The sequence below is a fragment of the Lissotriton helveticus genome, chromosome 7 (assembly GCF_964261635.1).
Source record: "Lissotriton helveticus chromosome 7, aLisHel1.1, whole genome shotgun sequence".
NCBI classification, from domain to species: Eukaryota; Metazoa; Chordata; class Amphibia; order Caudata; family Salamandridae; genus Lissotriton; species Lissotriton helveticus.
The window spans coordinates 718,677,499-718,692,814 of NC_136068.1; the positions used below are offsets into that span (position 1 = coordinate 718,677,499).

At 46.7% G+C, this 15,316-nt stretch overlaps 1 protein-coding gene across 4 annotated transcripts in view; it reads right to left on the reverse strand.

Annotated features, from left to right (window-relative positions):
- RBM27 (RNA binding motif protein 27) overlaps nucleotides 1-15,316 on the reverse strand; it is an 870,586-nt gene that overhangs the window by 247,487 nt on the left and 607,783 nt on the right. For all 4 annotated transcript variants that reach the window (XM_078653046.1, XM_078653045.1, XM_078653044.1 and 1 more), the window contains one exon: nucleotides 6,828-7,100. In XM_078653046.1, coding sequence (XP_078509172.1) covers nucleotides 6,828-7,100 — 273 coding nt within the window. The remainder of the gene's footprint in view (nucleotides 1-6,827; nucleotides 7,101-15,316) is intronic.

A 15,316-nucleotide genomic window follows, 5' to 3' on the forward strand; every position in this document is an offset into this window, starting at 1 on the left:
AGTGTTGTTTGAAATTCAAAGGCTGTGACATAAGTGTGTAAGAGAAAATTCCATGGTGGGAGTGATGCATTGTCACTTTGTTTCTCCCTCTCTTCGTTTCCCACAGATCCTGCTTGTATATGACTGTGGTGTTATCAGTGATGTCATTAATCATGTCATGAAAATGTGAGATCATAAGCAGGGTACGTCAGGGGCACAAGTTATAGTTATCTCAGTAAACTATATCTGGTAAAATTCTGTTTTTTAATGCAAAGTTTTTTTTTATCTATTTAAACACTTAACTATATCACTAAATAAAGTTTTACACAGATTTTGTTTTTAACATACGGTAAAATCCTATTATCATACCCAAGTATAACATCATTGTAACTTTTAACTTTTTATATCAGTAAATTAGTTTTTTTTAATGTCACAGAACATGTCGATAGTGATGTAATATGTGAGGGCATAAGCAGTAAATGGATGGCGGGGCAAATGTCATAGTTAGCTTTGCTAACGATAACTGGTAAATTTTGTGCGGTGATTTTAGTTCAATGTTGTCACTGACATACCCCCATAATTTTTTAACTTAACTTTAACCTTTGTTTTTTTTCAATCAATTTCTAGGGTTTATTAACGTAAAATAATATTTCATTACCCTAAGTAAAGCCCTATGTGGCGGGGGGTTGTCCACAGGTCCTGGCTGCATACTGTGCACAGCCTTACAGGGCCTGGCCTATGGCCAGGTCAAGTGGGTAACCCACCCACAGCCAGCACCCTTGTTTACCACTAGAATGGAAAGGCTAAACAGGCGGAGCGTGTATGTGATTTGCAAGTTTACATAGTCGGTAGCAATTAAAAAGGAGATCCTTGGACTCTCCTCTCGGACCAGGAGAGAATAATAAAGAATCCACTTGCCTTGGACAGCCACTACAGAAGATAATGCGCTACAATAAATCAACAATGCATTCACCTGGATCAAGGAATTCAGATCGATTTTCAAGGTGCAATTGTAGAGAAAACACAGTGCCCATCAGGCTGGGAAATGGCAGGACCACTGTTGCATACTACTAACCTGCAAGGGGCACGCCAAATGTTCAGAGCTTGTAGGTGATTTGGCACCTCTTTGCTATTTAAGGGGAGGGGAAGGACACACCCTCCTTCCCCGAGCTCTTAAAAGGCCTTGGAGTACTCATTCCCCCACTAACCCCTACCTAGCTTGGGAAACTTTTTTTTTTTTTTTTTTTAAAGGGGAGAGGTCAGCACAGCCCTTGTTCCTGATCCTATTCTGGCCCTAGGGACCCCGATCTCCCAGAACCTAAGTTTGATATAGGTGGGTGCCCTGGTGCCCACCCAGTGCTCCCACCATACACACATTGGGGATGACGGGGGAGCCCCAGGAGCTGGCATTGCCCCTGCCCTGAGGGGCAGCTATTAAAGCAGCTCTCTTCGGGCAGGAGCAATATGTTAATCTATTTCCCTGCCTGTATCAGGGAGGGGAAGGAAGTAGATCAAAATACTGCTCCCAGCTGCCAGGAACAAAAAGTTCCTGGCAGCAGACTGGGAGCAAACTTTGTGTTTGATTCTGTTTGGCGGGACTTTTGAGAATTTGCTCCACCAGCGCAAGTTTCCCTGTCCGTGCTGGTACAGGTAGGAAAACTGCTGTGTCCTGGGGATGGGCTCCACAGAACCCAGCAAGCCCGGGGGGATGGGGTACCCCAAGGCCATTAATGACCCGCTACACCCTTTTTCTTTTAAGTAGCTACATGGGTGGATGGGGTCCCCAGGGTCTTTTAACAGCTCGGGGGGGCTTTGGCCCCCTCGCATGTTTTGGTAGTTTCGACCCCAGGGGTGGGCTCCCCAGGGCCAATAATGGCTTGGGGGTATGTGCCTCCCTCCCCTTCCAAAATGAGGCTCCGGGGGCGGGCTCCCTCAGGCCTATAATGGCTCAGGGATGGAATCTTGAGCCCCCTGCAATTATGAAATGTGGCCCCAAGGGTGGGTTTCCCAGGGCCTAAAATAGCTCGGGGAGAAGAGGCCATGACCCCCCCATCCCTTATAAAATGCAGCCCTGGGGGGTCCTCCTTGGGGCCTACAATGGCTTGGGGAGATATTTATATAATAATGGGCGGGGGTCCTTCTGGTCTTCCCTACCATGGGGCCTGGGGGGAGGAGGGTATCCTTACCCTGCCCCCTTATATCTTTATTTTGATCAAACTTCATAACGGACGTACTAAGCCCCAGAGTCTTGTAATGGCTGCCAGCAGCATGTTGCTGGCAGCCAATCAGATAGCTCACTCCTGCATGAGCGAATTGGCCCAAGAAAAATAAAGCTCCCTGGGCTAATAAGAATGCTCTATTTTTGAATTGGGAAATATTTTTCACCCTTATTTTCTATAAAACTACTGAACAGATTTACATTAAATCTCATAAGCACAATCTGAAGACTAAAATCTAGCGTCCTACCAAATTTGGTGTCATTCCATTCAGCAGTTTTTGCAGTAGCTCTTCTTAAAAAAGTCTAGGGAAAATGTATAGGGATTTTGCGTTTCGAGGACACCCCCCCCCCCCCCCCCCCATTTTCCTCTGCCTCCACTTACCGGATAAACCCGAAATTTTCCTTGCACAAACTAGTCAAAAAGTAGCACCTTTTTGGAAAGTTTTGTAAATGTCATCAAACGGGTCAAAGTTATTAGAAACACACAAAAAGCTTATTCTATGGAACAGCTGAGTTAATTATAACTACCCAGTGGCGATCACCACGGGATTGATGATGGAAAGAAGCCTCTCCACCCCCATTTGATGCCAGATACTGGCTCAGTAGCTGCTGTCAATTTACTTATTTGCATTTTGTTACTGATAGTCCGGATACATACTACATACACTTTCTTTAGGAAATAAACCCCGGTAAATTGGGGAAATAAAGGCTCATTGTCGTACTAGATGCTGAGGTCAAATGGCATGCTTGCATTGGGTTAAAGAAACTAGGTCTCAGGCCTCTGAAAAAAAATTATGCCCAACTTATCAAATACGGTTTTAGACAAAGTTAAATAACAATGGATAACATCATAGTTCTGTCTGCCATAATTTACAATCAGGTTATACCTAGCATACCCTGTTAGATGTATGTTTTGTAGATACAAAATGGGATTCCATGGGGTAATTGGGGAACAACTGTGGGCCAAATTAAATGAAAGGGGAACTAATCAGACTCTACTGAAATTCCTAATGAGTCTTTATCCCAAAAATATGGGTGACAGTAAAGACCAGGAGTGGGTAGACCCTCAAACAAAAGATAGGGGTGTGTCTTTGCTCCCTTGTGGGTTACTCATGATAATGCTGGCTTATAAAAAAAAAAAGCAGAGGAATAGGATCATTCTACTAAAGAGACGCTCCCATCATAATCCATTGTTACAATACACAGATGTCATCCTGGGAACATCGAGCACTGGTCCGTCACTAGATGTCTGATGAAGTTCGCTGATCCAATAACCATGATAGTCTGGACTGGCTTTTAAGCAAGACCTTGCACATTGGAAAGCCAAAGGCAGATTATATGCAATACTCGTTTTCAAAACTAGGGCTGAGCGCTCTTTAGAAAGAAGGTTTTTCCTATTGTATGTTAAACCCTTGATTAATAAGATATCAAATCTTCGTAACACCCAGCATGTACAAGATCTTGCCAAACTAAAGAAAAACAATTGGATGTTTTGTGCATGACAGTTGACATGAGTTATAGAGCTCACTGTGTGTGTTATAGAACAACTAGCTAATACCTGTCATTCTGCATTTGTGTCAGACCCATAACTCCATATAAATGCTTTTGGTCATTCATTTCTATGATTTGTTTTAATGATCATCTAAATTCTCAACACTCTCTGTACACTGCTTTTAGCTGTGTCCTTAGGGGGTTGGCAAGAGGGTGCCGCACAACAGTCTATCCACTGCAGGATTTTGTTTTCAAAGTGTACTGGCAAACAATGGCTTTTAAACTTTTTGTTGAAACGTCTCTCAAATTCTCTTTTTTGTTACCCTCATCAGATGTGGACTTTAGAGTCCATACAGTATACAGCTTAAACCCCAAGATGCAAATTCACCTAATCCAGTCAAGTCAACTCTTGAGGCATGGTGAGCACAGTGGCACACAGCTCTAACTCTACTCTGTTCCCCTTCCGCTGGCACCTTAAGTACATATTAGGTATGTATTTTCATGCTTGGACCTCAGGTGTCTTCATATAAGTAATGCACTGAATGAGTACAGTCCTCATGGCCTCAGTTTAGCTTTGCTCACAGAGCTTTGAAGTTACAGTCAAGGTGTTCAACTGCTTCCCACATCGCTCCACCCTCCCAAAACCCCCTGTGTATGTGTCAAGAAATCCCACACAATGGACTCCTTGGAAATGTTCTACTCTGTTTGTTTTTATCCGCTAGTTGTCTAGCTAAAGGAAACTAATATTTGCTGACATTGAAGGTAAGCTGCAACTATTGTCATGCAGATGGAAAATGTCCAAGGAGCGGACATCAGACCAAAGTGCAGTACTGCATATTTGTAGAGTAATACTAAGCATTTCAGGTAGTTTCTGTCCGTTTGCTTTTGGTATGTATTGGAAGGCATCTTGTACATCCACAGCACACATCCAGTCCCCTGCATTAAGACATACAGAAATGTGATGGCGTGCTAACCAACATATTTCTTATCCAACCATGCACAGATTCAAGACTGGTGTAAATTCTCTTTTCACAACTTTCTTTTGAACCAGAAGAAATTGAAAGGGTAAGGGACTAGTTCTATTGCACTTTTTTGTAAGAGTTCTCTTTTTGCAGAGTGGATTGTAGAAGTTCTAATGCCCTCTTTATTGGACTAAGCTGTGGATGTGCTCTGAAGCACAGGGATTAGCAACCAATTACAGCAGTCTGTACCCACTTGTAGTTTGTGATTTTTCCCCTCCTCCAGATGTGCCCCCTTCACGGGAGTAGTAAACAGGAGGAATGGCTGGAAGGAGTCATTGACCACTAAGAGAGCACTGAGGAGTCGGTAGGTTAAGACTGACATGATTATTCTTTTATACTCCCTCTCTTTACAGGAGTATCTCACGGCCCTTCTGATTATGTTGTTTCTGCCACAAATACAGCAAGGAAACTGAATCACCTATCAAGGATAACAGTGGTGTTCTCGGTACCTGTATTAGGATCAGATTTTTTTTTCCAACACCCACGGCCTGACTGTGTCAGATTTTTTTCCCTCGGGATGAGCCAGAAAATGGAGGTTGAAAATTTTAAGCTGTGCATTAGACTTCAGGGTAGTCGGGTGCAATAAGAAAGAATGGCACATGGGCGACACCTTAGCAGTAACTAGATACCAACAGTTTTGCAGAATCAAAAGTCTTGCTAATCACCTGGCTCGAAACAAGGAAACCTTTGCAAACCATTTCATCAATATCCTACCTGCGATGTTGCAGTAGGTCATTGGTGAAGAATTTAGGGCCAACCCACTTATCTGCTTTTATAAGCCCTTCAAAGTATTTCATGGGTGTTTTACACTCTAACTGTACTAATCTGTCTGGGCTTGAGTAGGATTTTGTCAGTATTTTTAATACTTCTCCAATACCATTAACAAGCCGGGTAATAACGTTTCAGGTGAAGTTAGGACACTAACTAAAGTGCTGCGAAGAGGACCAGTCCACCCTAATAAAGTCCTTGTCCGAATTCCAGAACATTAGGATATTCCTTCTGCTATATCTCGATTTAAACAAACTGCTTTTTTATTATTATTTACCATTTGTGGATTTCTAGTCAAACTCATGTGATTTAGGTGAACCAGAGAAGGTAGCACACTACCTGATCTGGTTGCCAAAATGTTTGTGAAAATTGTGACATTCATTTACAAATTATAATGGGCACACTTGAACTACATCCTCCTCCAACCCAACTTTTTTTTTAATGAGGAATACTGTGGCCTCCATCATGGAGGATGTTGCTTCTCCTTTGAGCGTGTGCTTTTAATTACCATTGCCAAGTTCGAATGTTGGTCCAGATATAATTTACTCTAAGAACTGGCTGACAATCAGTCTGGTCCTTGGCAAACGTTAGTATCTATATTAAGTTTACCACCTTATCTTTCTAGATGGGAGCATTGATAGGTGTTTGTGCCAGCCCATCCAGGGAACAGAAAGCAGCTGTACTGAAGAAGGCTTCAGCTCTACTGAGAGGTTTCCAGAATTGCTTCAAATTACACTGTTTTTCAATGAGGAAGGTCCAGTTTTCATCATTAAGTTTCTTCAACCCAAGCTTACTAGTTAGTAGCCTTTCAGTCTTGTTCTGTCCCTCATATTTTGGTTTGAACGAACCAGGGTACATTATGCTTTCTTGCTTCCCTCTTCCCCCCTCAGCTATGATTGTCCTCCACAATTTATGCATCTGATTTTGCTTAGTTGCAAAGATGTGAATCATTAAATAGTTAAGCAAATGGAAGACATTTACATTTTCAATTCTAGCATGTTATCTAATTAAACAATGTACTGAATCAACTCCAAAAGTTTTCACAGGTGTGCTTCGTTGGATTATTGGATTAAAGGCAAAAAAAAAACCTTAATCAGCACACAGATTAGCAGAAAATAGTACCACAAAATGCATAAATATCCTTTTTCCAACAATTCTGCTTGCCAATAAAACAAATAGCAACTTTTAAAGGTATATCTCCATTAAGCACAACATCAGCTTCAAATAGAAGTGAAGCTCTATTACCGGGGTACAATCCTATACCTGTGCATATAATCCTCAACAATGGAATTCAAGGCATAGAACAACAGTAAAACAAGATGGCATTGTGGCTTAAGTAAACAACTTACCGAGGGTATATTTACTGGTGGTGATGCTGCTGGAGCTGTGTGATTAGTCTGTGTTTGATGATTGTAGTGCGGTGATTGGTGGTGGTGTTGTGGTGGATGTGACTGCTGTTGATACGGTTGATGTGCTTGATGTTGCTGATCGTTTTCTCTGTGCCACATTAATTTTATAAACCGGTTGTTTAGAACGGCTTCTGTGCTAGAAATGGCCCGCCTTGCTTCATCGTTGGCTACATACTGTATCAGAGCACCTTCAGGATCTCCTTGAAACGCAACCTTAAATATAAAAATAAATGTAGTTAACTCACAAAGCATGTAGGTCGGATCCCAACTGGAATAATAATTGGGTAAAGTCATTTTTACTACACATGTGGATTAGATTTTTTGCGCTTCACCGTATCCCACGTGTGAAGACAAGTGAATCGATAAATGGTTCAAGTATCTAACCCTAAAATAACAGTTTAGTTTATTTTATTCATTGTACCATATAGTAGTATAAATTAACTCCTTCCCTTTATATGCTATGCTACCTGATGAATTTAAGTACGTCAATGTCTTTATATAAAATTCCTAGCATCAAAGTAATCTAGGTTCTAAAATAGTAAAGGTAACAAAACTGAAATTTAGTAGCGATGTAGCCAACTACCAGTTAGCTCAAACACTAGGGTACCAAAATTGACACAGAACGACCAATATCCTCAAGAAACCCTGCTGAAAGTAAAATGGAACAAAGTTCATGGACATCTCCAGACTCTGCAACATGTTCCACTGATTACCCAGTGAACACATTCCTGAATAAGTGACACTTATTTAGGCCAGGGTTTATTTAACTCTCATGCTCAAGCACCAACCATGATACCTCTCGTCCTTTAAGGAAGGGATGGGTAGCAATTTAACACATTAAGAAGTCGAAGCACAATTGCTTTGACAGAGAGGGAGCTGCATGTTCAGCAGCTTACTCACTGTCAAAGCAATGCCAGCTCCCTCAGGAGGCAAGGAACCGGCAGGGACCGCGGGGGACTTCCGGCTCCCCGTGGTCCCCATTAGTGGTAAGTGGGTACCCCGAGAGGGACCAGGGCACCCACTATAGAGGCCAGGCCTGGGGGATGGAGTCCCCAGGGCCAAAATCGGCCCTGAGAGGCGGGCAGCACCCTCCGCCCCATTTAAAAATGGCCTAGGGGGACGTGGTCAAGACGGTGACACGGTAGGACGCGGGTCTGTGTCCCTCCGGCGCTGCCACGCATCAGCTTTACCTTAGCGCCGATTCTCTGAGCCATCCTCCTACGACCGGAGTTGACGAGCCCACGTAGGTGTACGAGGAACCTGTGGGGAGGATCGCGCTGCTGAATCTACGCGGTATTGCCGTTTCCGAGCCGGTGTGTGTGCGCAAGGCCTACTTGGAGCTGGATGCTACCTGGAGGTGACGCGGCTCTTCCTGGGAGTGTGGGCTTAAGGCAAACGGCTGGTGCACAGCGAGAGCTCCGAACCCTGTTGGGTGCAAGGGTCGGCTGCCGGTGTGCGGCTATCGGAAGGCAGTGAGAGTGCCGGGTGCGGGATGGACGCCTGATCCCAGTGGGGGTCCGTGCTGGAGACCCTGGGGAACGCAGCCTTCTGGTGATGCCCCCGGGGTAGGTCTGATCTTGGAACTGCTGCCGGGTGCTGACTGCTCTCCCTGGGTGGCAGCGCGGGAGGTGAGCGGCGGGCCCGGTGGCTTGCTCTCATTAGCGGGCGGCCCTGGCTGAGCGAAGCGGTGATCGGAGTACGCGACAGTGTGGTTGGGCCGGGATTGGGCCTGCTCGGTCCGCAGATCGGCGGACAGAGCACGCCGTAGCTGTGCCCTGGCCGCTCATTGAAACTGATACTTCCTCCTGGCGGGTGCTGCAGCACGGCGTTACAAGCAGAATGGTGACAGTGCCATGGTGCGCCTGACTCGGCCCTGAGACTTGCCATTGCAGGGCCGGAGGACGCAAACAGCGTGACTTCCCAGTCGGGGGCAGAACCGAGTGGTGCGCGGCAGGGCGGCCACGTAACCTCACATATACCCAGCAGTGAAGGGAGCGGCCGGAGCTGAGGCCTGGGAGGTCTGCGGCTTGGCGGATGGTGGTGGAGCTGTGACATTACGGTGGGGGTGGCAGCTTTGGGCGGTAGAGCAGCAAATTGCAGAAGGTCAGAAAAGTTTACTATTCAAGGTGCCCTTGCAGCCCATGAGCTTTGGTGACAAGGTACAGCAGCAGAGTAGAGTGCACGGAGGCAGGTGCTGGTTGCTCTGTTCTTGGAGCCCTGATTGTCACAGCCAGACAATCTAGAAAACCGGTGTGGTCGTCACCTAACCAGTGAGCCCATTAGGAGGAGAGTGGCCCCTGTTCGAGGGCTAGTAGAGGGAGGCCTGGAGTGAGGCGCTTGTGCTTTCGATGAAGAGGCTGATCTGTCCTGGGGGAGAGCGCGACAGTCTACCACGCAGAGCACCACCAACAGAAAGGCGTGCAAAGCCAGTAAAAGTTACAGAACGATTATTGCCTAGTTAGGCGGCTGAGCCCAGGACGCCCAGTGGCAAGACAGCCGTGACATGGCGGCTGCGAGAGACCGTAAGGAGAAGTCGCTAAAGGAGCTCCTCCTGCAGAAACCTGAACAATCTTCGACCCAAGGTGAGAAGGGGGCCAGCACAATGGAAGGCGATGACTCCCCGGCGACCAAAGCCTTTATGGTAGAGCTCTTCACGGACATAAAAGAGGCTATCCAAGACCTTGGGTCCCAACTGGCTGCAGATTTAAAAGAGGTCCGTCGTGATGTGGATGAAATAGGGGAGTGGGTGGCGACTCTAGAGGAGCATGATGTTAGTAGAGAAGAAGAACTCCACCACTTGCAATAAGACATGTTGCACCTTTGTGAACAGAACATTGATCTCCAGGCCCACGCAGAGGATCTGGAGAACCGCTCCAGGCGGAACAACGTGAGAATCCGAGCAGCTCAGTGGAAGGCGGAGGGTGACGACCTAAGAGCATATGTGAGTGCCTTATTTCAACAAATCCTCGGGGATGAGGAGGGATTGGACATTCAAATGGACCGGGTTCATTGTGTGGGCCTACCCCGAGGCAACAAGGCACCTGCCCCTGATATTCTTGTATGTGTGCATGATTTTCAATTAAAAGAACGCATTATCTAGAAGGCAAGTGAGGCGCAACCCATACAACTTCGTGGTCACCAACCAGCTATATTTCAAGATTTGGCAGCCTTCAAACTTACTAAGCAAAGTACGTTCAAACCTTTGACCAATTACCTCCGCGAGAATAATATTCCTTACACTTGGGGCCACCCGTTATGCCTGATATTCAATTATCAAGGCAAGCTCTTGCAAATCAGATCCATGGAGGAAGCGCTGGAGACCCTGGGTATCGAACATTACACTACCGCAGAGGAAGCTGCCCGGTCCGGCTCTCAACGGGTACGCCTCATCTCGGGATGGCAATTTGTGGTGAAGTCATCACCCGTCCAGAAGCCTGACCAAGCCACGAGAGACAAAGAGAGAGGCAGTGCTTTCCTCCCTGTCAAAGGTCACGGAGCGGCCCGCTACCCTGTGACGATAATAGCTGATGGCTCGGAGATGTGCTCATTGTTGGGCACCGGAGGGAAGGAGGACAAGATTCGGATCAGTGGGCTGACAGTCCCTCGGCGTCCAAGTGGACACTAGACGTCTCCTCTGTGGACTGGGCAACAGTTACAGACACAATCATCTAGACGTTAACTACTGTGACGAACTTCGGTCATGAACACTTGGTTGGATTTCCCTTTTTTCGGTTTTGTGTGGTTTGCTTTTATTTGGGGTTTGTTCCGGGTACATCTGGAGGTCTCCGCATCAGCTCTCACGCTAGGATAGAGAGATAGAGGACGACCCAGGGTCTTGATTAGAGTTGATATGCTGAGCAGGCAACAGCTAACACATCATGCATAGTATCTTCCTAGCAGTCACAGGGGTAGATAAATTAAGATTGTATGTTTGGATGTCCGTGGGTTGAACAATCCTGTGAAACGCGTGGCAGTGGTCTCCCTCCTGGAAAATGCAGATAGTGACATATGCCTACTCCAGGAGACTCACCTGCTTTCTAAAGATACTATGCGCATGCGTGATAAGCGATTCCCGCAACAATTGTTGTCCGCTGGGCCATCTAAAAAGAATGGGGTGACTATCGTTGTAGTACTTTATTCGATAAAAACATTTATCATAAAAGTAAAAACCACTTCAAAGTACCAACAACCCTTAAAATTCATACAAAACAGGATACAAATTTATGTATGATAAAAACATATATACAGTTAAAATTGGATGCACCAGTAAGATCATTAAAAATAGGATAGCAGCATATTCAGACACAGTGACTATCTTACTAGGTGCCCGCTGCCCGTGCAAAGTAATATCGACTGTGACAAAAATAAAGGGTCGGCTGTTGGCTATCAGGGTGCAATTGGGGGAGTCACATCTTACGCTGGGTCATTGTATGCCCCTTATGAGAGGCAGGAACCCTTCATGTTCTCTGCCTTGACAGAGGTACGCTGTTTCCCAGATGCTGCAATACTAGTTGGGAGCGATATAAATCTTGTAATGGATGCGGAGTTGGACAGGACAGGGCAGCAGTCACACCAAGCTGGGGCTCTCTCAATGAGTGGGAAGGGATGGCAGTGGGCTGCATGACGTGTGGCAGACTCAGTACCCGGGCGAGCGTGACTATACATATTTCTCAGCCGCATATAAAACATATGCGCGCCTTGATCATTTTCTAGCATCTACTTCACTTATGGGTAGCCTGCAATTCTCAGCGATTACTCAACGCTCTTTCTGACCACGCCCTTATTTCCATCCTCTTGCCCGTGCAATCTATACAAAAGTTCCCCCCAGGATGGCGGCTCTGAGAGAATCTGCTTCACTCTGAGGATGTGGTTAAGCGCATGCAAGACACTATAGTACAGTACTTTCGGGTCACTCTCGGCGGTGTGGGAGGCCTTGAAGTTAGTGGCACGGGGAGAGTTCATTGCCATAGCGGCAACTTACAACACGATACGCAAGGGTAAAAGCGCGGAGTTAGAGAGGGAGGTGGGAGAGCTATAGGCCAATTCATAAGTGCAATGGGGCTCCACGGGTATGGCACGAACTGGAGAACCGCAGACGAATGCTGAAATACTTAGACCTAGACACAGCAGAACATGCCCTCTTCCGACTGCGACACACATTTTACCTTAGTAGTGATCAGTGTGGGAAGATGTTGGCCCATAGGATACGAGCTAAAACGCAGGCGTCCTTAATTCAGTCAGTACGGGATCAATCTTGTGCAGAACAGACCGCAGATGATCGGATTGTCAACGCCTTCCGCAGTTTTGACCAACTTTTATATACGGAGCATGACCCAATTGCGTATCTTGATACATGTGACATAACACCTCTTCCCAAAACCGTAACTGAAGACCTAGACTCTGCAATATATATAGAGGAAGTGATATCATCCATCTCTAGATTGAAGGAAGCCAAGTCACCGGTTTCGGATGGCTTCCCGGCATGCTTTTACAAAACGTTTTGTGTGGAGCTGGCTCCCTTTTTAACCTGGTTGTTTAATTAGTTTCTTGATACAGGAGAGGTAACACCTTCGATGTCGGAAGTGACAATTTCAGTTATTATGAATACCTGGCAAGGATTCACAGGTATGTGGGTCCTACCAACCATTTCGCTTCTTAACATCGATGCGAAACTCTTGGCTGGAATTTTTACGTCACGCCTTGCCCCCCTCAGGGTCGACATGGTTGACCCGGATCAATCGGGTTTCATCCCTTCTCGGCAGGGGGGAGACAATTCTAAACGATTGTTGCCGTTCCCCGAAACCGGCCTTCCTCTTGTCAATAGATGCCAAAAAGGCCTTTGCCCGAGTTTATTGGGACTAATTAGTGTTGCATGGCGATGGCCTCTGTGAAATTTCCTGCGATAGGTCAAGTCCTTATATTGTGCACCCAAGGTGTTTGTATGGGTTAATGGTTGCAGATCGGCCTTTTCCCTATCGCACGGGGAACACAGCAGGGGTGCCCTCTGTCCCCGCGCTTTTATTTGTGCTCTATGTGGAGTCCTTTGCTCAGCGCATCTGGGCAAACCCTACTGTCGTTGGTCTTAAGTTCAGAGTGGATGTGCATAAAATTAGTTTGTACGCCGATGATGTGATTCTCTCGCTTACCCACTGCCAGACGACACTGCCTGCTTTACTGGACAAACTTACTGCCTTCGGGGAAGTATCGGGATTTAAAGTGAACATTACAAAATCACAGATCCTAAATCTTTCTGTTCCCCCTGAGGAGGTGGAGGCCCTGCAAAGGGATTTTATGTTCCACTGGACGCACAATGACATAACTTAACTCCTAGGTGTGTTAACGCCGACCATTGCGAAGACGGTGTCCCTAAATTACACCCAGCTGCTGGAACAAACAACCAAGACGCTAGAAGCATGGTCGCGTCTTAAGTTGGCGTGGTTCGGGAGGATAGCAGCTGTGAAAATGACAGTGCTGCCTCGTATCTTGTATATTTTTCAGATGCTGCCGATGACGCCACCGTTTGGTACGCTTAAGAAACTGCAATCACTTATTACTAGGTTTTTATGGAAGGGGAAGAGGCCTCGTCTCTCCCTCGCACAAATGACGAATATGAAAGAGCAAGGTGGCCTGGGACTTCCGCTCATAGGTGGCTACTATCAAGCGTCATGCCTACGATATCTAGTGGAATGGAATAGGCCTCTGTCTAGAAAACACTGGAATTTCATGGATCAATCAGTCGCTGGGGTGAGTATTTGGCGGGAACTGCGGTTACCCCGCAAACACAGGGCGTGGGGACTATACTCTCCAGTCACTTCGCCTACGCTCAATGTTTGAGACAGAGTAGCTTTGGTGAAGGGGTGGACATAATTTCCTTCACCTATGTCCCCCATTGTCGACAATCCTGATTTTCACCCGGGGTAGGCGTCGTCAGTGTTTCAGAGGTGGCGGTAAGAAGGCTGTAAGAGGGTTGGAACTCTTTTTGATACGGAAGGACTGATCCCTTTTGCCCAATTGCGGAAAGACTGCGACCTAGTGGCTACGCACGCAATTCCCTACAGTCAGGTCTGTCACTGGGTGACTAGGCCCGCCAATTATGCCCGCATGTCCAGACCCCTTAATATGTTTGAGAAATGGTTTGTCCGCAGAGTGGATGAACGCCGGCTCATTTCTGAACTGTATTCCATGCTTATGGCAAGACCCTCAGGTCAGCATACAAAGGCACAGGTGCGATGGGAGACTGAATTGGGTAGGCCCCTGACATTTAAGGAGTGGGAACATGTTCTATATAGAGAACATCATACTGCACACAACACAGAGGGGGCGGAATCCGCTTTTAAAGTAGTTACATATTGGTATCACACTCCTGCTTGCGTGTACAGCTGGGACAAGAGCAAAACTGATCTCTGCTGGCGGGGATGTGGTTTAACGGGAACCTTTGCTCACCTACTGGGGCACTGCCCGAAATTAATACGCTATTGGACAGCGATCCTAGACGATATTGATGCTGCGTTTCAGATCACACTTCCTCATTCCCCAGAATAACCGCTACTAGGTCTTTCCCACCCTAAAGCCTTCCCGCTGAAATCTCTTAGAGGCAGACGGATCGCATTGGCGTTGCTGGCGGCACGGCCGGTCATACTGGCGAGGTAGGGGACAACAGCGGCGCCAGAGCTACTAGATTGGGTATACTGACTGTGGCAGCTGCTGGCTTTGAGATGTAGACAGGAAGCTGTGTACATTTATCCTGAATCCCACACAATAAAAATGATTGCTCCTAAAAATGGCCTGGCCCCGGGGATAGAGTTCCCGGGGAAAAATGAGCCCTACTCCCAGGTAATTTATTTAAAAACTACCAGAAAGTCACTGCAGCCTTCCCCCTTTCACCAGCACTATGCAACCGCACCTTCTGGTGCACTGCTGCTTTTGTGGGGAATTCCCCCAGAGGATCCTTGGGGGCCAACAAGGCCTCCTGTTACTCGCAGTAAATCCCACGCAGTGGGATTGCAGAGAGGACTTTGGAGGCCATGCACTCTTTCTCCACCACTCTGCAAACAGACCTCCTGGTGTACAGCTGGTTGGGCGATGAAGTCCCCTTGAATGCTGAGGGTCCTTGGGAGCCAACCAGCCATCCTGTTACCTCCAGTAAGTCCCACAAAGCGCGACTGCTAAGAGGACTTCGGGGGTCATGGCGCCTTTGTCCACCACTCTACAAACGCGCCTCAGGGCACACTGCTGGTTGGAGGATGAAGTTCCCTTGGATCATGGGCCAACAAGCCCTCCTGTTAGCTCTCGTAAGCCCGAACAAGCAGGACTCCTGAGAGCTGGTCGGAGGCCCGCCCCCTTTTTCCACCAACACGACTACTAGTTAAAAACCATAGACATTCACTGAAGAAAAAACAAAGATTACAGCGACGTTATAGTTAAGCTCA